General features: G+C 34.5%; 1 protein-coding gene across 1 annotated transcript in view; it reads right to left on the bottom strand.

Annotated features, from left to right (window-relative positions):
- The window catches only part of LOC117120304 (voltage-dependent calcium channel type A subunit alpha-1-like), a 187,190-nt gene that overhangs the window by 154,152 nt on the left and 9,310 nt on the right, over positions 1 to 23,728 (bottom strand). Inside the window, exon 3 of the mRNA XM_033265323.1 lies at positions 1,134 to 1,380. Within this exon, the coding sequence (XP_033121214.1) occupies positions 1,134 to 1,380 (247 nt within the window). The remainder of the gene's footprint in view (positions 1 to 1,133; positions 1,381 to 23,728) is intronic.

Here is a 23,728-nt window from a genome sequence, read left to right as displayed (position 1 = left end):
ACACCTCTATTAAGAGGACACGTTTTTGGTCCCAAACGTGTCCCTTTAATAGAGTTCTATTAAGGGGACACATTTTGGTACCAAATGTGTCCCTTTAATATGGTTCTATTAAAGGGACACTTTTTTGGTCCCAAACGTGTCCATTTAATAGAGGTTCAACATAGTATAATATCCAATAAAACCTACTATCATACCATATAGGATAATAAATTTTGATTATAAATTACATAGGGCCTAGATGTATGCCATATTCAATTTGCGAGAAAAGATGTAATTCCAGTACTGAGAAAATGTAGTTTATGAACAATTTGTGTTTTTAATCATAATTAAATACGCATTACAATATACCGTGATCTTGTATAAAGTAGATGGCAATTTTACAGGTTCGTCATTATTTGTAAGAGTAGTTCATCATTACCTGTTGTCATTATTTGTGACACAATCAAAATTTATTTCAAACAAGCACAATATTATATTTTATTGGAAAAGATTATCAAAATAGAGATAATTATTGAAGTCAGCTTATACACGGAAACTAAGAAAATGCTTACAGTGTACCGTTGACGTCATTGCATAATAATAATCATCATAAAATAGAAATAAGTGATGACAAATACCTTGCGAATTACGATGGTTCACGGACAATACCGCAATAAATGTCACAGTTTCTACTTAAATCTATTCTCAAAATCTATTCATAACAGTAACATTGCTTTTTGTGGGATTCACATATTTTATAGGCGACTGAACGACATTTCCTATCTGCGCTCCAATCATCCGCCTGCGTCTTACACAGGAGCATGTTCGCTGTAATTTATTCATATGTATTATCTGTGCCTTGAATATTTATTCCTAAGCATATTTGTCCTTGAATTAAAATCAGAATATCTCCATCAATGATAATGACGATAACATGCGGTTGCCAGGCAATGTTGATTATGGTTTTCAATTAATGTTTAACCATTGCCTTCTGTGTTACTTAGCTCAATCGTACTGTTGTCAGGAAAATATTGTGATTAATCCCAGTTGTCGGTTTTTGGATTTTTTTTTCTGTTACTTTCATTTTTACGCTGCAGCGTTGTCGAAAATGTAAGATGAAAAATATCATTTAAGAGAGATTAAAATTGACTTACTCAAGTTCTCTGCGCTCTTTGCGCTGTAATTCCACCTTTGATAGTTTCTTCTTTTCTTGTATTTCTTTCCATTCTGTAACTGCTTTTGTTGCTATATCTACCTCTGGCTCATAGCCTACGTTGATTACTCCGCCGTTTGCTTGAGTTTCACCGTTGTAATTTGAAACAGAAGCGTTACTGGGCCTGCGCACTCGGGACGCCACATTTAACATGGCGACACGACCGCCAATTGCACCTGCCGCGCCGGCTGAAAAAAGAAAGAAAAAACAGAATACATTGAAATTCATATCATAACTTTACATACATTTTTTTTTAGTAAACTAACAAAATATAATGCATCATTATACAAATGCGCGCGTCTACTCGAGTGCGTCGCAGTGCGCGCGAACTGAGCGTCCTTTATACAAAGGGTTGATGTGCTGATATATGTATATATATATACACACACGATATATATTGAACGCTAAAAAAAGGAATCTGCGAGTATGATGTAATGCTGTTGCTAGATTCGAACCCAGGACCTGTTTCTGTCTATGTAGACGCCTTAACCAACTTGGTCATTGAAGCTTCATTGGGAATTCAGATCCGATTACAGAAGGTCATATATTTAGGCACGTGAGCAAGTTCAAGAGATGCACGTCTTGTGGTAATACTTTATTTATTCATTCATTCACTTTTATATCAGAGTGCATCCATAAAATGTACTGTATATGATTCATCCTGACCAATGTTCACGGCAAAATCTGACACATTCATAGCAACCTCGGGGGTCCGTCAAAGGGGGTAAAGAAGAAAAATTTGTCTATAATCCATAATGTATTATAATTATAAATATTTGAGCACTGTACTATATTATATTAGTATATAATGTAGGCAAAACTCCTATATAATGTAGGCATATATTTATATTATAATTGTTTAACTGCATAGATGTGCCTGGTATTAATTTATAAACGGGTTAATTTATAAAATAATCCCTCTAAAAATAATTCAAAATGTTATTTTTTGGTCAATATTTGAATAAATATATAGGTCTTAGATCGTTATACCGGTGGTAGTTAGTAAATTATAGAATTCACTTAATGATCTCCTCTGTACCAATGGCGCCCTCGTGCATACGGAGATGTACCGAGATTTGTTGTACTATATTGGAATCACTTTCATTACGGTGACACACATCCAAAATTATGGTGCATCCAAAAGAGAAAAATCCACAGTAAATTAAGAAGAAAATACTGTAACTTAACTACGGTTAATATTACAAAACTAAAAAAAAAAAGAGGTAAATATAGCTTAATGATAACGTACACATAGTCATAGTAATTATAATAAAAAGTAAATAAATAACTTCAAATATCGGTTTTGCTTAGGTATTGATTTTTCATCTCACATTTCATGCTTGTTGAATGTATATTTTTTTACATACTGTAGAAAAGTCAGTTGCATTGCCCTAATATCTTCTCAATTATAGGCCTAATTATCATTATTCTTAAAAATAAAGAGTTCTCCACACTTTTTTTGGCCTACGTTGTATACAGGACTATGCCTCGTTTCATAAAATAATGTAATGTAAATTACACCTTAAATTCCTTTCGACAGAGTCTCCGTGACAACTCGAATCTGGAAGGCTGAATCATGTTCACGAGTTTGTGGGCGGTGTATGCGTGGGAGACGCCCTTTGCAACCGTAGATATAGCTTAGAGTCTTAATATGGATGGGGATGTGGTGGGGGCGAATGTGAAGTGGGGGTTACTCGATCATTAAGTAGACGCTACAGTAAGCTGGCAAACTAAGATGATATGAGGTGATTTCTAGCTAATTTTGTGTTTCGAAAATTTCCAGTGGGTTACCAGCCACTTGCACCCCATAAATACGTCACTGCTTTGCATGCAGCGGCTGAGATTCTAGGGGGTGGGGAAATAATTTTAAGTTTGTAATTTCAGATCTCAGTAGGTCAATTTAGAGAAGCATAATCAGGCACTTTTTAAAGTATTTAAAAATATTGCCAGGGCGAATTTTAAATGATTGTCCGGTAGTAAATGAAGTTTTTATTTGGGTTTTATTTGGCATCATCGTTATACCACCATGTCATAAATAATTTAAATCATATAAAAATCCCATCTATATTTTCAATTTAATTTCCCATTCTGCTGTCGGTCATGGGAGGATTGTTTCCAGAAAACAACATTTAATAATTTCCGGCTGACTTGCAACCAAAGAATGAGAGAAAACTATTGACCCCAGATGATATTTTCAGTACAATATAATTAAATTAATCATAATAACTATACAGTATCACGTATGCGTAAAGTAACTTAAAACAAGTGGAGCTCATGTAAATATTACAATAGTCCAAGATAAGCAGTGTAGATAATATCAATGACAAATGTGGCATGTTTAACCTCTTTTCACCCTTTAACGACTTTGAAGACAGAGACATTTCTAGAATTTACAACATTTAATAGATATACAAGTGTCATAATATATTACCATTTAGGACAATTAATACCATGGGGGTTTTCTAGAGGTAAACTGAATCATACAAAGTAAAGCGGAATTACATCACAATCAATCGGGTAGCTAGCATGTGTGACATCCTCGACTGTGCAATAAAGGACGCAACTTGCGTCTATAAATACTCACATGCTTATAAACGTTATATAGCCATGGTAACAATTGTCGTCTACAATGTATGCTGTGATACAAATAATTATCTTGATTCCATACGATGTTAACATATTTCAATTACAGATTATTTTTTAAATCATTGTTAAAAAGTTTGTTTACTATTTTTGATGTCTACAATTTAATGTTGGCCAAAGGTGTTAAAACTGATTTGAGTAACTACTGTACATTACACAGAGTACAACAGTTGTAGTGTAAATAAGTTAAAATACTAATAATACTAACAACAATAAAATCAATTAATAATAATAATAATATTAATAATAACAACAACAATATAATGATATAAACAACAAAAACAACGACGAGGACGATGATGATAATGATAATGATGATGATGATGATGATGATGATAATGATAATGATAATGATAATGATAATGATGATGATGATGATGATGATGATGATGATGATGATGATGATGATGATGATGATGATGAGGATGATGATGATGATGGTGATGATGATGATAATGACGATGTCACAACATTACGCATTCTTTCATATGGGTAGGTTTTGCTTTTCAAATTACAGTACAATAAACGAAACGACAGTTTATGACAACACCGGATCTATGCTAAGGTAAAAAGATGGTAAAAGTATAGATTATTAGATTATTAAATGTTTACTGAAGCGTGTAAATTGACAATGAATTCCACAAGAGGGCTTACTACTAGGTTTCAATTGCATCACAATTACGCGACCGATAGATGCTCATACTAATTGGTGTACATTTTCAATTGCAATAATAAAATTAACTGAATATGGTATAATATTATTTTGTAAATAATTGAACTTTATTATGTTATTAGATAGTTTATTTTCTGAATGAAAAAGTTTCCAAATTTTCGTTTCAATGTCTTAACAATTTCCTATAGGTTGTTTTTTTTTTTGTGACTTCGTAGATCCCAACGTACATTTACCTTTTTGGTAATTCCATTTAATTTGACAAGTTTGAAATTTTATGCCGTAATATTATATGAATATTATTGCTTTTATTATTACTCATATAAACGTCACAGTGTTTTAGTTCATAATATCCATCATTGTTATGAATCAAAATGTTAGAGGGTTAATGTTTAAATTAATATCATTATCATCATTATTACTTATGATTGTTAATTAATAATTTCATAAATATTTTATTTTATTTATATTTTATTTGTTTTCATTTTGATAATTGTGATCGTATCCTACTATCGTATTAGATCGTCTGTCAAATACTGATAACCTTTAAAAAAATCGATTTTCACATCGACTTGTTAATTTAAAAGGACCAAATCAATCAGTTCCCATTTCTATTGATATACAAATCAAAACTAATCGGTTTTTGATGATTTACATAAATTTTACAGACTATGGCACATTAGCATCCCGCTAACGTACAGTACTTTTAGTTATCTTTACGTACGCATCAAGCAATTTTTTTTAAATTTTATTCATAATGTAGAATCATGTCTAGGCCTATCATTTATTATTTGACCAACATAAAATATAGAAAATTCTGCGCGGACTTCCTCAATTACTTATGCACAAATCCATACCTAGAATCGCCAATCAGAATCGTACTATTCTAACGACTATATTTTCTTTTTTTTTGGGATGGTGATTGATTATCACACTAAAAATCCAGTGAGAGATATCGACACACCCAATACCATCGATACATCCAGTATTCAACAAAATAGGCTTTTGTTTAGCATCAGGTAATCTGTGACATTTTTAACAACTGTAACAGAATACAACAAAACCATCTATGGAGACTCAGTTGCAGGCGATCGATCAACCGAAATCTCAATGTCGCAACAATTTTTTTAGCTATTTCGTAACCTATTCAACCTGTAATTGTTCGTATTTTGACGTTTTGGAGTGGCTTTTACACATTCTTCCTGGTGAAGTTTGATTCGGTTTTTTGTTTTAATTCAGTGGTACGGTACTGCTGTACGGTACCACCCGTACGCAGATCAACGAGTTACTGGTACATCGTACTGAAATAAATAACAGTACTTTATATCCCTTCATTAATATAATTTTATTTTTTGTGAACAAATAAGAAGGGATGTTAGCTATTCAAAAGCTGGTAAACTGGGACGGGTCAACTGAAGGAGTTATTACTGTATTATATTGGACTATAAACTTACAAATCCATTAGTGTTTTGAGATGAGTAAGGTCCAATATTGGGTAGCCTACATGACCTGCACCTACATCTTTAACTCAGGCTGTCATATTTCATTTTAAATATTGATTTTTGGAATTCCTAGACTCCGGTGTATTTTATTATCATTCAATCGGCTATAATATTGAAAATATTTACGCTGTACAGTATTAGGCCTACACAATAAGGCACAGTCTAAATACACAATAGCCTATAATCCGACAGAAAAAAAAACATAATAACGTGTCATGCGAGATTAAACAAAATAAAAGTGGACAAAAATTGACCTTTTTTAATGCCTGAATATGTATTGTAATAAAAAAAAAATACACTCGAGTTGAAATGACCGAGTAGTCAGAAGATTGATCAAATATACTATTTATTACACAACATTTAGACAATTAAATAAATATTGTGTTTAGTGTTTAAGATGCACGGACGTAAAAAAAAAAATCAAGCACGTATCGTCCACAATACATATCAGATCATATATGCATTAAAAACACAAAGCAAAGGACTTGTAACCCTAGATTTAAACCTGTACCTTCTCAATGAATGCAAACGTTCATCCATTGTTTCCAGCACATCATTGCTACCAACACCGTGCAATACATATTCAGGAGCAATGAATTTGAGAGACAGACACCATATTGTATTTCTATTTATAATTGATTATTGTTTAGCTGGGTGATCCACTGTGTTATACGGGTTTGCAAAGGGTCTTTCAATGAGATTGACCTTACTAATACTGAAAATATTGTATGTGCGATAAGTTAATATTTTTCAATTTATTTTATTTAAAAAAAGGGAGAAAAACAAATGTCATAACACAATGGCCGTATTCGACTGGTCGTTCTTCGTTAAACCACGCCCACATGCGCAGCGGTAAAATCCTACTTAACGAAGACGACCAGTCGAATAGAAAACTTGTAAATATTCGATAAAACAAAATGGCTGCATAGTTACCGCGATACACGCTGCGTAAAGATTGCTTCAGCTTGTGGCAGCATGGGTTTTCCCTAAAAAAATATTTTCATCCAGTTTTTGAATTCTGTTAGTCTACAATTATTTTTTGACTTCATGTGGGTAAATATTATACCGGTAATTTTTATTTTCTGAAATTTAATCTAAATTATATTAACGCAAATGTTGTTTCTAAACTCAACAATTGGCCATGCTTGTTGTTGTAACTTAACGCTGATTAACGTACTCTGGTTTCAAGTTAATTTTCGTTGACAACGAAGTCTATTTTACGAACCAGTCGAATGAAGATAATACTCAACGAAAATTCGTAGTCAACGAAATGAACCAGTCGAATACGCCCAATGTGAATTAGAACATCAATACAGAAAGAATTACAGTATGAGCAACATCAACATACGAACAGGAGAACTCATTACATTGGTCCGTAGCCTACCACACGAATAAAAACTTGGTTGCTTTGACCATGCTTTGACAGATATATATATGATTGTTTCGATGCTGATCAGTGTTCAAATTATCAATTAATCATCCCATTCAAATTACGCTCACCTATGATAATCATTGGTTATTTTCTGGATGGCCATCTCTTCCTGAGAATAGGGATGCTGATTTTACTGATCTATTTACATGGTTTAAGCCACCGTAACTGGTCGCGACTAATGATTGCGTCGCCGAAAAATGTTGATGGGTCTCATAATCTCATCAGACCGTGGAATAATACGAACGACGACAAAACGAAGTAAAATTACATTAAACAAAAAGTGTAGCATGTGCGCCAGTTTACATTTGTAATGCGTGCGTGACCAATGGTCTTGATGTTAAATAATACCGTATACTATAAAAATATTAGGCCTACTTCAGACCATGACAACTTAACAGCTCTTTTGTTTTTTAGTTTTGCACATTTCAGTGTGTTTGGCTTTCAAGTCCGAAAAAATCCAATCCGGTGGAACATTGTTATATGTATTTCTATTAAATGAGTAGTTCAAACTTTTTTTCATTTTTAGAGTTTTTAAATTGGGTGGGTGATGATATATTATTCTGATCTCCTCCGCTATGCTGTACCCCTCAGATAAACGACGGACGTGATTAAATTGGCTTATTCACTGAAAATAATTACCATATTCAATCACATGAGCTTCCGACTTAAACTAAGTTTAAGGCATATCTTAAAAAGGATAGACCTAATGTTAATTTTGCCTTATTCCGAAAAGGTTATTTTTGAGATTTTACAAGCGTCTTTGTTTGGATTTCCTGTATTGCCTTATTTGTAACTTATTGTCTGGTTAACTGCTGGTGCTTAGCAAAGTCCTTTTGATGCAATTAATAATGAAAGGATAGATATTGAAATACCGTAATCGACGTAGATTTTACATGATTGTTCAGAACCAGGCCTCCGTGACTAAGAACTACTAGGAAACGTAGACCTATGAAACTATCCTAGATCTTGACTTTTAGCTGGTCGATGATGGTCATGCCCATATGACACAAGACACTCCATGATTGTCGTCGATACTTGGAGTTTCCTGTGTAAGTGCTTATGATATAAAATAATAAAAACTATTGAATGGAATAGGCCTACCATAATTTCAAGCAATAAATACCTAAAGTATAAACGGTATTGAGAAGTTGATTTCTTGATTCCAAGAATATTGTACATTCGTTAGGCTACAGTACCTCCGACATTATATTGGTAAAAGTGTATTAATCATAAAATAAACACAATGTACAGGTACACATGGCCTACTGTAGATATCGTAATACTTTTTGATTATACCCTATACAGTACAAGTACGCGTATATAGTATTAGTTCTAATAAATAAGAAAAAGAAAAATGAAGAATACTGTATGACATGAGCGGTAAATGATTAATGACAAACACTAACATAATTTACGATTATATAATAAAGTTAGGGAATTACTAATCTTGTTGTCTTCCCCTAGACTCAATGTTTAGGGTATTTATTTCGAATAGGCCTACATAAGCCAACTGCCCGGAGCATAAAAACAAATGTTTACAAAATCAGATATAATATTAGTTAACACAATTACTTCTTTCGTTATAAGCAAGATAAATATATATATTTTTTCTATTAATGTAAAATTGTCAGTTGACATTACATTTATAAACTTAGTCTATTTTCAGTTGGATAATTGTAAAAATAGACTGGTAATAACTTTTCTCTTAGGTTACTATAAAAAGGACAATTTGACAGAAAGTGGTCTACAGGCCTACTCATCTTCAACTTCATTGAAGTAACATAATATACTGTACATGTTTTTTTTATTTCATATTGTTATCTCATACAATCTATTTCAGTATCGAAAATCCCTAAACGAAATTTGGTTAATAACTGTACCTGTTTAAAATTTTTAATTTGAAGTGCTTTAAATCATTTTCTATATGAATTCTAATAATGATAATAATAATAATAATAATAATACTATAATAATAATACTATAATAATAATAGTAATAGTAATAATAATAATAATAATAATAATAATAATAATAATAATAATAATAATAATAATAATAATAATAATAATAATAATAATAATTCTGGATTTATATAGCGCCTCACGTTGACACAACCTCGAAGCGCTTAACAACAAGAGAGAAGAAAAAAACCAAAACAAATGCAAAAGTACTCATACTTCGACAATCTTGACCAACAGTGCAGTTTTGAACAGTATCATTATTGTTTTTAATGTTATTATTAACCTAATTTAAATCCTAATTGTATTTTGCTTTTGCGCTAAATTCACAGCTGGATTTTTTTCACATTATTATGTTGTGTGTCTTTTTTTATAGGTCTAAGCTTTTTTTTCTTGCTTTTTTCAATCTTCATTCTGCTCTCTACATATCCTTTCTTACCTCCTTGTGTTTAATTGAGTTTTATGAACTTTATTATTTATTTCTTTATTATTTATTTCAATATTAATCGTTATGTACAAATTTGAAAACAAAATCCTAGAAATATACGGTACTGTAAAAGTCTACATAGTAATTTATTTAAGAAAACAGATAAAAAAAATCCGCTAACAAGATTAACCATTGTGATCTAACTTACACAAAATAAAATGGATCATTAGAGAAAAACTGTGGTTATGAGTGTTAACCACAGATCGGTACATAGCACTTTTCTTTTATTATCACCAAGTATTGGTAAGCCTTTTATTACAAGCCTATTATTTAATGGCATCGAAAATACGTTGTTTTTGAACTTTTCAACTAGAGCAAATATCGAATCATAAGCTAATAAGTGACCACCGTTTATAAACTTTGGCCTATCATCGGGGGCCTCTTCTCTGCTGACATTGAGTTGTAGCCATATGTGTTCTAGTAAACATTCAAAACACGTTCTTTGCGTTTAAATCTTTACGCTCAGCTATTAGAATTATGATTATGCTTCCCGTCAAATATAGTATACACAATCATAATTCAATAGTGTACGGCGTTATACTTATTTTTGACGTTAAAATCAAAATGAAAGAGGAAAGCTGGAGACAAAAGTGGTTAAAATCTACAGTACCTCTCCAACTCTTCTTCCATACACAAGACAAATATTATAAGAACTCGAACGTATAATTGCACACACTAAATATATTAATTTTACATCAGAAGATCCTAATAAAAGTGACCCAATTGAATCCAAATTCACAAAAAAAAAACATCAAAAAAATATACCCGTAAATCAAAATGGCCAATAATTTCTTTTACAATGTTACACAATTGTGCACAGTATAAAAATATAAACATACTTAGAAAAATCGAATTATAAAACCTAATAATATTGCACGACATCAAAATACATGAACCAAGAGAAAACCTCATCTAGTACCCCAACACTAATCCCTATTAGGCAACCAGTGGAATTTGCAAACCCACCCAAATTCAACAATTATCATCTAAATTGCAATTCAATTCAATAGTATAAAAATATAATCTATTATATTAGAGTTAATTAAAACAATCATGATAACCACCACAATCACCTAACTAGACCCAATTTGAAAACCCTCCCAAATTCAACAACTGGCTATCAAATTCTATTTACTGTACAGTATAAAAATATAAGATTAAGAATGACAACATATATACAGTAGGCCTGTGCTTATACTGTAGTTGGTTTATCACGTACTGTACAACATCTTGTACATGAGTGTAGTAATTACCGTACATCGTTGTATGAGATGAAGGCCATCTATTGTCCTTTCTTCAAATTTTAGGTTATCGGGGTAGTAGGTAGTGTCGTGACGCCTCCATGGTTAAAGCAAAGGGACGGACTAGAACCCATCAAGGCCCCTTCTCAGATCACATGATATAGTTTAATTACACCACTTTATGACACCTGAGCTAGAGTTGGGTGGTATGCATCTTTCAGTAATTCAAGACCAAGATATGCTTGTAATGTTTATGCTTATGTCTCTGCTGAATACCTTTCCAATGATTGAGGTCTAATTGACAATATATTAACAGGTAAACCAGACCTATAGGCCCATTGTCGGGCTTCGGTTTCTGCTCTTACCATAATGCCTAATCCCCAAGATGTTCACAAAATGAAGTCAATTATAGGATAACTCATAATACGAATATTCTTAATCGAAGATAATTGATGCCACTTATATTTTTCATTTGTTATTTAAACTGACGTTTAATTTTCCGCAAAATGTCATATTTAATATAGCCAATAACTGAATGGAATTTGCATATGGCAACGCTGCATACCACAACACTCACAGAGAACACTCATGAATCATTCCAACGTTGATTATAATTCCTGTATTTATAACTGATAGGCCTACACATTTCAGCCTCAGCACAGGAGGCATATCATGAAATGATCCATTATTATATGCGGCTCAAGAGCATTATATGGACCATTACAACTATAAACTATGTAATTCAGCATAACTGTCGTCGTATATAATGTGATTCGTCCTATAAATAGTCCTACACCGGACACAATAGTGCTTATAATTCTAATCGTCTATCTGAGATACCCTATAGTTACACTATAACACGAGGGCCTGCACCATGAAAGGGTGCCTAAACAAAACATGTAATGTCATGCGTAAATAGTTAACAGTATACAGTTAAGTACGTTCCTATACCGTTAAATAACACACCAAATTGTACCCTGTCAAGCAGTTTCGAGAATGAAATATTCTGGAGAAATATTATTCAGCCAATAGACACTTACCCATAGCGATGTTGTTGTTTCTCTATATTGATGTGAATACGTCCGTGTATTTAAGATCCATAAGTATAATACATGGTAGTTGTTATTGAACCAACATTGCGGACGGGTTCGGATCGTACTCTGTTGGTGTCAACTTTTGCCTCGCTTATGGCTTTTCTCCTAGTAGATCCGTTACGCATGAAGGGGCCTTGATAATAGGGACATGACGGTTACAAACTGTACTATCTGCATATCAAAGCACGTTTTCAACGCTATAGCTTTTCCTCAAGCACCTCTTCCCCACAGGGCATCGTTTTGGGGTTTTTACCCCCTTTGAATTCCTTGTATTTTAGTCTTTAAAAGCAAATGACAAGCTGATAAGATAGTTGGAGATTAATGTCGACCGACTGCGATAACACGAATAGCCACACGTGTAACCTCGATGTTTGTGTTTAAAATGAGCCAGTGCAGCGCGTAGTAAGCAATAACTAGTCGTGATGGTTTTACATTATGAGGAAATGCTATAAGAAAATGCATAAAAAACAGGGGTGGTGCCAACGGGGGACCGGGGGGCATGGCCCCGTCTGGAGAAAAAGCACAACTCGTCGGGGAGAAAAAAATGTGTATTTTCTACATATTAGTAGACTTCAAAATCGATTAAATAAGCCTTTGATACCCCTAAATTGTAATATTTTTCGGGGGCTTCGCTCCCTGGAACACTTTCGAGAGATTTTGAGCGAAGCCCGACCACGCCCAATTTTTTTCGTCAGCGACCTCGGACCCCCGTCGGGCAAATTCTTTCGCCACCACTGAATAGGCGCTGGGTCGTGAGCGAGATTAGCCCCCTTCATATCCAACTATGGCGAGATAATTTTAGTGGATGAGCTAGATGATCTCGCCATAAGTTTGAGTATGACCGCTCAAGTATGGCGAGATGAAGGCCACAACTCGACTAAGCCCGTCGAGTAAATTATGTCGACTAAAAAGTGACCTTCCATGCTCGCTGGTTAGCGCGTTTTTTAGTTACTGTCATAAACACCATCCAGAATTGACGCAGTCTCCCTGATCTGTGTACTTTAATTTCAACAAGTCTTATTTTGCAAATGATGGCCGAAAAGTCAGTAAAGAAACGGCATCTCTGGACGTATGCGCAGGAATATTTAATAGATATCTGGAGGGAGCCAGAAATCGCCGAAAAAGTTGAAGATATATTGTATCGTCAGAAGGCTGGTGTCCACGAAAGGATAGCAGAGAGAATGTGGGACTTAGGCCACAATAGTATAACATCGGCAATTGTTGTGACAAAGTTGAAAAATCTAGGTTCATATGTTGATTTTCGCGCGACTAGTTTATGCTAGATCGAGACTATAGGCGTAAGCTAGGCCTAGGCGGTTGATTAGACTGGCCGAGGAGTCCAGCTGGAGGGTTTACACTGGTTTTCCCCCCAAGTATTTCGTTTAGTGCGTGGTAGTGTGGGCATGCTGATTTCGGGTCATCCCTTATTACAATTGGCCGAACCCCTTGCCCGTCCCACGAATAAAAACGTCTCTCACAGCCTTGTGTTCTGCTCTTAGCTATTGTGTTAGAAAAAAATGGCCAAACTGCCTTCGCTGCCGCTTTCGAGGCGACCGGAAATAAATTTACGTCACATCCCCAATTGGTTAGACATGCTAGGCCTGCGATTTCTGACCCTAGACCTGGGTGGAGGTGGCATCGACGATTCTTTAATGGTCCCCACCTGACATTTTTGGGCGATCGCCGATGTTCCTAATTCTGTGGTAACCGGCCAGTTTGGGGCCCAAGATCCCGATTTATTCACCTTCTCTAGGTAAAAATATTTGTACTGTTTTCTTAGTTTAGGTCCTGCAACTTTGTTTGGATTAGCCGTGCCGTCGTCGGCGAGTGGCCTGGCGCAAACGAAAATCTAGCTGCGATTTTCTCGTGTATGTTTGACTTTTTCTGTCTTCCACTAACATTTCGGGTTCTGCCCAAATCTCTAACAAGTCACTAATTTCTCCCTCGGTCCAACAGGCCCAAGGGCCAGATCCAGTTGGAGTTGACATGGAGGGTATTTAGGGATATTTAAATGAAAAATAACGTACAACAGCTAAAACCGCAACGATTTTGAAAATAGCGTTCTTAAATTAACTGCGAACAAGCAAACTACTCTGACCCCGGAGAGATGCTTGTATCTGATTGGCTTTCACACAAAAGAGGTCACAGCTCACTGGCGACCCACTTGCAAGCGGCTGTTCGAGAGCGAGTTGCATCGTGAGTCGATCGAGAGTGAGTGGTCTTGGGTTACCCACGACAAAAACCGCTCACATGAAGGCCCGGCTCGCGAGCCGGTTGTCCGCTCGCCAGCGACCTAAGACATGTGAACGCGGTATAACATGCTTGCCTACCAATTTATGGTCATATCCTGAGTTCAATTCATGTAACAGCAGGACTTTTTATCACGACTAAAACTACTCCACCCCTACAGGGGTAGATTTAGGGGAAAAGGGGGAAGGGGCGGCCCGGCCCCGGTCCCCCTCCTTAAAGAAGGTTAAAAAAACAGAAAAAAAATTAGCCCAGAATGCCTCGAATGTTATTTTCGGGCGTCTAGAACAAAAATTTCCCCCTAGGGCAGTGTTGTCTCGATCGACCCAACTTTTCCCCCTTCCTTCCGGCTTCCCCCCCCCCCTTTTTGGACATCTCTGGATTCGCTCCTGCTCTAAGCCCCATCAGAGAATAAAGCATGACTAGGCCCCGTGGGAGACCAGTAGTTACCGTACTGAATAGGCTACCCAGTATTTTTTTTAAATGAAAACAGAGAGAAAAGTTTTAAAACAACAATCGTCGAACAGGTGCATATAAAATCGGCTTTGAAGACTTGATCTTAAAAAAAGAATACTCTGATGCATTTTATTTTATTTTGTCACGATTTGAGAGTTGGCTTTGCATTGTTTGCAAACCATGGTGCTGCCATGTAAAGCTCCAAAATACTCGTGGGCACGTTTTCGGGTCCCTATCGTCGCAAGATAGCAGCAAAACATTGTCCAACGATCTATTTTGCGCTATATAAATTCTATTGAGGCCGACAACGTGCTCATCACTCTCAGTAGAGGGTGTTAAATGTCTCAGGGGTTGAATTATTCATCGAATAACTTTTCATTTTATTTATATACTTATTCATTTTAATTAAATTGCTTCATGGGACAAATTTGGCCGGCTAATTGAATTTCCAGGGTCATGGCTGTAGAAATTGGGGATACTTTCGTGAAATCGCGTTCAGACCTCCATTATGTTAAAGATTATTAGGCCTAATAGTTCGACTGGGTTGGTTAGGTTGGGTATTCTTTGGGTATTCTATTAATTTGAGAGGCAATATTTGGTTTTCAGACCATTAATATTACTGAATACTGTTTATAGTATTATTTTAATTAGTGTAGTAACAGTATTGCAAGTGCATTATTGACGTTACAAACTGACAGTAATTGAGGGCGGTATAACAAAATAAATGACGCTGTGATGTGCGAGTACCGTACATTGCACTGCTGCTGTCAATTCCTGGTACCAGGCTGAACGACAGATCGGATTATTATCGTATAAAACTACTGTCAACTAAAATTATCATTTTTTTTTTCAATGACGTCAAAATCACTAAACATTGTAACATGATGTGGGGAATTTTGAGTATTTGTTTTACACTATCATTGTAGAGGGTGACCATTTCTGCAAATTCTAGATAAAAAAATAATAAAGTCTCATTGTTGAAATATTGAAAGGGAAATGTCCTTTAGTCATGAGATGATCGCATCGCAGGATTTGAACCTTAAGACACTGGAAACCAAGCATCTGAACCACCAAACCACCAAGCTACATCTTCACGACAAAACCTTTCATTGCTTATTTTATCTCATCATTATTCAAAAAAGAATCTATCTTTGATTCTTCGTCAATAGCAGTATTAAAGTGGTTTTCGTATGAGTCCCACGTTGTAAATCTAACAGCGTTGTGCAAATGTGGCTATGAGTTGCATTAGGAAAACCATTATGTCTTAGATTAGAATACATATTCATGTTTTCCTTTTCTACTTTTTTTTTTATCAATGTGGGCTCTCTGATATTTAGTATGACATCATTTTGTGAGAGAATTACACTACACTATAAGTAGGCTATGTGTTAAGAATTAGTCACGCTCGGTGGCAGACAATATGTTATGTTGCGGGATGTTAATGAGCATTTACAGCGCGTTTCCTCATTCGGTTATGAAGCGTTTTTAAAGGTTCCTCGATCGTGTTGCGAGCCTAGTGAGGAAACTTTATCCAAAGAAGAACAAGCTCACTGAAATGACACAGATTTTAAAGGTCATAACTGAACGATTTTAATTCTTTGGCTATCTATACATTAAGCTGTTCCTAATTTCCCTGAATATTTAAAGATATACGTGTGATATGCTAATAAATGTGACCGGCTCGACCAAAACCCGCCGTTTGTCGCAATTTCTAATTTCCCACAAGCATCCAAATTGTTCGAGAATCAGAATTCTGAACATTTTTTTGCATTTTATAAAAGAAGATATAATTGAAGAACATATCTGCAAAATATCAATGACTAAATTTAACTTCAAATTATTTTTAAAATACAAACCTTATTAATAAACTATCGATTTTGGAATCTTTGGAAGCTGTTCTCAAAACCTACACGGCTGATATCAAATGCATATTCACAACTTCGCTAATACTCAACCAATTTCCATCAATTATACACTTTATTAAAGAAAAATACATGCCGAATCGATAAACACCAAAACCTCAATTTTGAATTTTTCCTATAAACGGCTGGTTTTTGCTTAGTTTATTAGGCTAAATTACGAGTTTTTAAAAGAAAAATGGAACAAATATTTCCTTGCCAAGTAACAGAAGTTATGAAAAATACAGTTGTTTGGTTTTTTTTTTACATAGAGCTTTATATTGCTGGTATAATGAATTTTATAAATTTAAGGGGCAGATCCAGAGATGTCCAAAGGGGGACCGAGGGGGCCAATTGAGATAACACTATACTAGGGTTTCGGAGGCATGCCCCGCGAAAATTTGGTGTTCTAGACGCCCGAAAATAACCTCTGAGGCTCTTTGGGCGATCAATTTGACAAGCACGATTTTTTCTTTCTTTCCTTTCTTTCTTTCTTTTTTTTTTAAATATTTCCAAAAAGGGGTGGGGCGGGGCCTGTCGGCCTTCCTAAATCCCCCTGGAATTCAAATCAGTGAAAGGTGAACGTACATAGGCCTATCTGATAGGATCTACCTTCTTTTTCATTTGGTTTACAGTATTTCAAAACATTAAAAATACACTGTAAAATGCTAAACATATCGGAAACTTAAACACATGACTATTCTATACACGTTTAGCTTAACGTGTCACCCAAAAGCTGGACAAAATTGCGTTGAGCTTTAAATACGCCTAAATCCTTCACGCTGTTTTTACAGTGTACACATTAAAAGATACAGCAAAAATACCGAGCTGCAAATAAACAAACAAATAGGCTACCGTATGTAAGAGTTAACATAGGTCTAAAACAAATATTAAATAATCAAAAATGAAATTAAATGCGCAAAAAAAACCCCCTAAACGTCTAAGTAGACCATAAGAAACGGAACTACAAGGACCGCTTGCCATCCTATAACAATAATAATAATAATAATAAATAATAATAATAATAATAATAATAATAATAATAATAATAATAATAATAATAATAATAATAATATGGTTTTTTATCATCATATTATGAACTGATGTTAAAATTACGAAGTAAAAGAAAATAATGAAAAGAATTATAAAGTGAAAAATAAATGAAATACAAAAATAAAAATTATGAAGCTAAAACAAAATCATGGAAACCAACTTGACGTCAGTGAGACGCGAATTAAGGCTGTAATGTTTATAATGTGTGATGTGCGCCAAACAAAGCCAGTGAATTTTAAACTCATCTACCTTGCGTAATAATATTATAAGTTAAGGGCGAAAATTGTTCATGCATTTCAAGGTAATTTTGCGTTAACCTAGCAGCACTTAGTTTGAAACGCTTTATAAAACGCAAATTGCGTCAACATAAAAGTTTAAATAAATAAGTAAAATGACGTAATATTTGATATACATATTATATAATAATATTAAAATCGGTTAGGCCCTTTCTAACCTCAAAATATAAATAATATAATAGAGAGCACACATTCCACCAAAAAATGAAACTCATTCTCTGTCGTGACTCTGGGTTATAACAGAATCATGTTTTTTTGGGAGAATTTTGCACAGCGACCTCTGTCATTCATATGTTATGTGCACTCCATAGAGATATTATAAGAATTGTTTAATAGCTCTATGGTGCACTCTCAGTTTACTATTGAGCAATCTAGAATATCTAATAATGTAGGCAGAACTAGGCAATATTTTTTTTAGACGCAAATTTATTTTATTTTTATTTTTATTCCAGCAGGTACCAAGCATTGTTTGATTAATGTCATACATCCATTGTTGAGAAGAGTTTTTGTAACGGGTGAACATACACGCGTATAGATCAGATGAACTAAAGCAAAATCCTATCTTTTGTCTTAACTCCGTATTTATATAAACTCCCAGAACAATATTTGGAATAAACATAAACGCTTCCCTCGAATAAACTCCCCCCCCCCCCCCCCCTCCACTAAGTGACTGTAAACAAAACTAGTGGAAGCAACATCATTCTCAAGACATACCGTACTATTAATGTTCTACATTTTACTTGCTTGGGATCGTTTGTAGTCATGTTTCGTAGTTCTACTTTACAGTGAAATTAAGGGGAGATTTTTGGAGTAGTTTCAAGGTAATTTTGCGTTAACCTAGCAGCACTTAGTTTGAAACGCTTTATAAAACGCAAATTGCGTCAATATAAAAGTTTAATTAAATAAGAAGAATGACGTAATATTTGATATACATATTATATAATAATATTAAAATCGGTTAGACCCTTTCTAACCTCAAAAAATAAATAATATAATAGAGAGCACACATTCTACCAAAAAAATGAAACTCATTCTCTGCAGTGACTCTGGGTTATAACAGAATCATGTTTTTTTTTGGGAGAATTTTGCACAGCGACCTCTGTCATTCATATGTTATGTGCACTCCATAGAGATATTATAAGAATTGTTTAATAGCTCTATGGTGCACTCTCAGTTTACTATTGAGCAATCTAGAATATCTAATAATGTAGGCAGAACTAGGTAATATTTTTCAGACGCAAATTTATTTTATTTTTATTCCAGCAGGTACCAAGCATTGTTTGATTAATGTCATACATCCATTGTTTAGAGAAGAGTTTTTGTAACGGGTGAACATACACGCGTATAGATCAGATGAACTAAAGCAAAAGCCTATTTTTTGTCTTAACTCCGTATTTATATAAACTCCCAGAACAATATTTGGAATAAACATAAACGCTTCCCTCGAATAAACTCCCCTCCCTTCTCAACAATACTTTGCCAGTGGAGTTGTATTCTAATAAATACGGTATCTAAATTACATGAGTTTAAGTGAGAAGATATACCAGACTACCAAGTGAAACATTTTTTGTCTGAAGGTTAGGGGTTGTCTATTTTTAACCAGAGCATCCACACCAAGTGAGTTAACGCCATTTCTACATCACAGACAATGTAACAATGGCTAATCATGGAGGGTAGCATTACTTACAACAATGTCGGCAACAGAGAAAGTCTTTTCAAATCAAATGGTATAAACATATGAATGCTAACTGTCGACCTCATAATTATTTATATAACCTAAAAGTTATTCTATTAGATCATTAAATATATATATTATATAAATTGTCAATAAATTATCTATATCGTTTGTTTTGCTACATACATTATTTATATACATACATTATCCATCAATTACTGTATGCATAATCAATTTATACAATCATATCGTTTTGTTTGAAACTATATAGTAAAATATTTTTGGTGTGTGTATGGGCCTCGAAAGTATTTTAAAATCTAATTATATTTTATTATATATATATTTTTTAATTATTTTTCATTATTTTTTTTAATTTATTTTTTTAAATTATATTTTATTTTACTTTAATTATACTCATGATTTCGGAAACAATGTCCATATGATACAAAACAGAGTAATAGGCCTATAAAAGTAAATAATTGTAGCACTTTTAATTCATCCCATTTCTTGCTCATTTCCACCCGGAATTTTCCCACTCGGCCTTTTGCCACTCGTCTTGTCTTGGCAAATGGACATAGAAAGTTTAAAAAAGAGCGGAACTTTCTATGTCCGTTTGCCAACCGACCATTTCCACCCTTGGCCCATTGCGACCCGGCCTTCTGCCACATTTGAGTAAAAATAGATTTATATATTTTTTGACTGTTGTATCATTATCATCGTCATTATTATTATTATTATTATTATTATTAGTAGTAGTAGTAGTAGTAGTAGTAGTAGTAGTAGTAGTAGTAGTAGTAGCATATTATCATCATTAGTATTTTCACGGTAAAGTATAAATAATAATTTTATATAATAATAATAATATAGGCCTAATTATTATTATTACTTTAATAATAATAATAATAATTATTATTATTATTTTATTATTATTATATTATTATTATTATTATTATTATTATTATTATTATTATTAGCTTGTGTATTGTCAAGCATTGTAAAACAACGATGACCCACCTAAAATACCAACATTGTGAAAAGGCAAACCAAATACTAATATTATGTTTACTTTATGTTGTGTATTTAATCATCCTAATATAACCATCAATTCTATGTTAATAAAGAAAGCTGCAAAACAATCAATCCATCCCTAACCTACACGGGTGGAATGGAGACAAAAATACCGAATGAAATGCCATTGAGGTATGCTATGCAGGTGGCAACGGACCTAGGGTGGTAACGGGCCGGGTGGCAAAAGGGCTGGGCGGTATCGGGTCTTGTGGTAAAAGGCCGGGTGGCAAGAGGCTCGGGGTCAACGGGCCTATGATATCAAATGGCCGGGTGACAACGGGCCTAGAGTGGTAACGGGCAGGGTGGTGAAAGCCGAGTGTTAACGACTTTGGTAGTAAAAGGCCGGGTGGCCGGAGGCCGGGTGTCAACGGGCCTAGGATAGAAATTGGCCTAGGAGGGCAAAAGGCCGGGTGGAAAATGCCAGGTGTCAACGGTCCTAAGACTCGCAGAAGGCCGGGTGGTGGCAAATGGCCGGGTGGTGAAAGGCCGGGTGGAGAAAGGCCGGGTGGAAACGGGCACGGTGGCAAAAAGGGCCTGCCATGGAAGAGTGTAACCCATGGTATTCTCTGTCGAAAACATTGACAGCATCCAATGTGTTCTGTTACGGTAATTGGCAATCTCTTAACCATAGACGACGCTCAGACCTCAGACTAACCATTAATAATAATACATATAGTATAGGGGATACAAACACCCCCATGCACCACCTGCTATATAACTGAAATTATTTGGGTTTTTTCAGTTACCTTGTTACCAAAGCAATTTCCAGTGCATGTAAACAGACTTAAAAGATTGGTGCTTTTTTGTTCACTATTAGGATTGATATAGAGTGGGGGTAACATTTATGCCCACAACTTTTTACTAACTGAATATATGTTCTTGTTTTAGTATCAACGTGTAGAGTAATACATTTCCTATGATTTAGTATAAAGGACAATGTTATTGCATCGTTAATTATGCCACGGGAGGTCAAAAGGTCGTCAACTATTTGTCCACTCAGTAAAATTATCTGGTGTTACATGGCATTCCACTTTTACACGGATGAACTTTACGCAACTTTTGACTCCAGTAATCCAAGTAGACTCCACCCTACAGGACTGTCCCTCAGTATTGCTGATATTTAGCAGTGACTGTTATGTAACAAACTGAAATGAAAAGAAGACTGAGTTGTGCTTCTAATAATAATCTTTCCTTAGATCATGTTAAAGGTATACATCTGTCATTAGGGGACACCGGCATTCTGGAACTGTCCGCACACTTGGATTAACTATTGACTCATCAGCAAGTCTCTGCTTAAAAGTATCTAAAGTTAGTAGGGCTGTTAAGTTTCATCTTAGAAACTTATGAAGAATCAGAAAGTTCATCGATAGGGACACCTGCCATGCTGCTGTGAAGGCACCGGTCCTTCACGACTGGACTAGTGTAATTCTCTGTATATAAAAGAGATTTATGATGCCCCCTGCAGAAACTTCAAAATGTTGCTGCTAGACTCACTTTTTCTTGTATGACACACACTCATACCTCTTCCCTTATTCGCGAACTTCATTGGTTGCCTTTCCAAGAAAGAATTCATTTTAAACTTCTTCTCTCTAATCACTCTCTAGCTTCTGCCCTTTTTATATTTCCGATTACCTAATAGTACGTGCCCATGTGCTTTTAACAAGACCTTCCAACACCATCCAACGTGTTCAATTGGTGACAATTCATTTCCTTCCATTGCTGCCCAACTTTGGAATGGTTTGCCTAATTTCCTCAGGTCTTGCGATTCGCTTAGACAATTCAAAGCCCATCTAAAAACACCTATTTCAATAGTTTCCTCTCACCTTGTTTAAGATCTTGTTTGTTTGTTGTTTTGTCTGTTTTCTTATTTTCTATCGAACCTTTTTGCTTCCAGTTACTGTCTTATTGCATGATTTAAAAGATTGCACACTTTGTTTGAGTTTGGTTCCATTCAAGCTTTACTCGGAGGGATTTTGTTGAGTTTTGTAAAGTGGCTAATAGCGCTTCGTATAACTTCAAGGCAAAGTGCTATAGGCCCACAAGTAACAAGTAACAACCATTGACCAACATCGAATTTCGCCCAAAATATTAAAACTCCCAATAATAGTTTTCCTATTCCGTTAAAATTGAATGAACAGAGATAAAAGTTAGCTGAAGTAAAACACATAGGCCTATAATTGAAAACATATATAGATAAAATTGTAACATATTAGCTCCAATCACTGTAGAGTTATGGCTGCGAAAATATTTTGGGCGTGTGTATATTATGCATTCACCATTCGATTTTGATATGAATGAAAAAGTTCTTAACTAGCTTTAAATAGCAGTTATGATGCTGAAAACTAGTGATGTATCTTAGAAGTGTCTGCTCTATTATTATATATTATAAAATAAAAATGTGTACAATTGTGATACTTAATTAAATAGTACATATGATATATATATATACATATATACATTTTGTAATTTTTATGCAATATAAAAGCATCGACATCAATTGTCCGCTCGTATCGTACAGCACATAGTACCGTGAGTATGCATTTTTTTTTCATGATTCATTGTTTTGCATTCATTAATTTTCTGTTTGCTGTGCTCATTAATTATAATATAAATGCCATCAACCAGGTTTAATTTTCTATAGGCCTATATATACAAACCATATAAAGTTTTAAATATACATAAACTATATAAATATATATATATATATAATATGTCTTGAAATTAACAAGTCAGATTGTATCAGTTATGTGGTATAATTTATTTGAATCGACTTTAAGTCATCAATCTATGTTGATATCCTTAAATGTCAACCGTGG

Source organism: Anneissia japonica, unplaced genomic scaffold, assembly GCF_011630105.1.
Source record: "Anneissia japonica isolate Jap-2015-1 unplaced genomic scaffold, ASM1163010v1 scaffold288069_len450862_cov184, whole genome shotgun sequence".
NCBI lineage: Eukaryota > Metazoa > Echinodermata > Crinoidea > Comatulida > Comatulidae > Anneissia > Anneissia japonica.
Note: the sequence above shows the minus strand (reverse complement) of the source record. Positions and strands in the feature narration are given on the sequence as shown.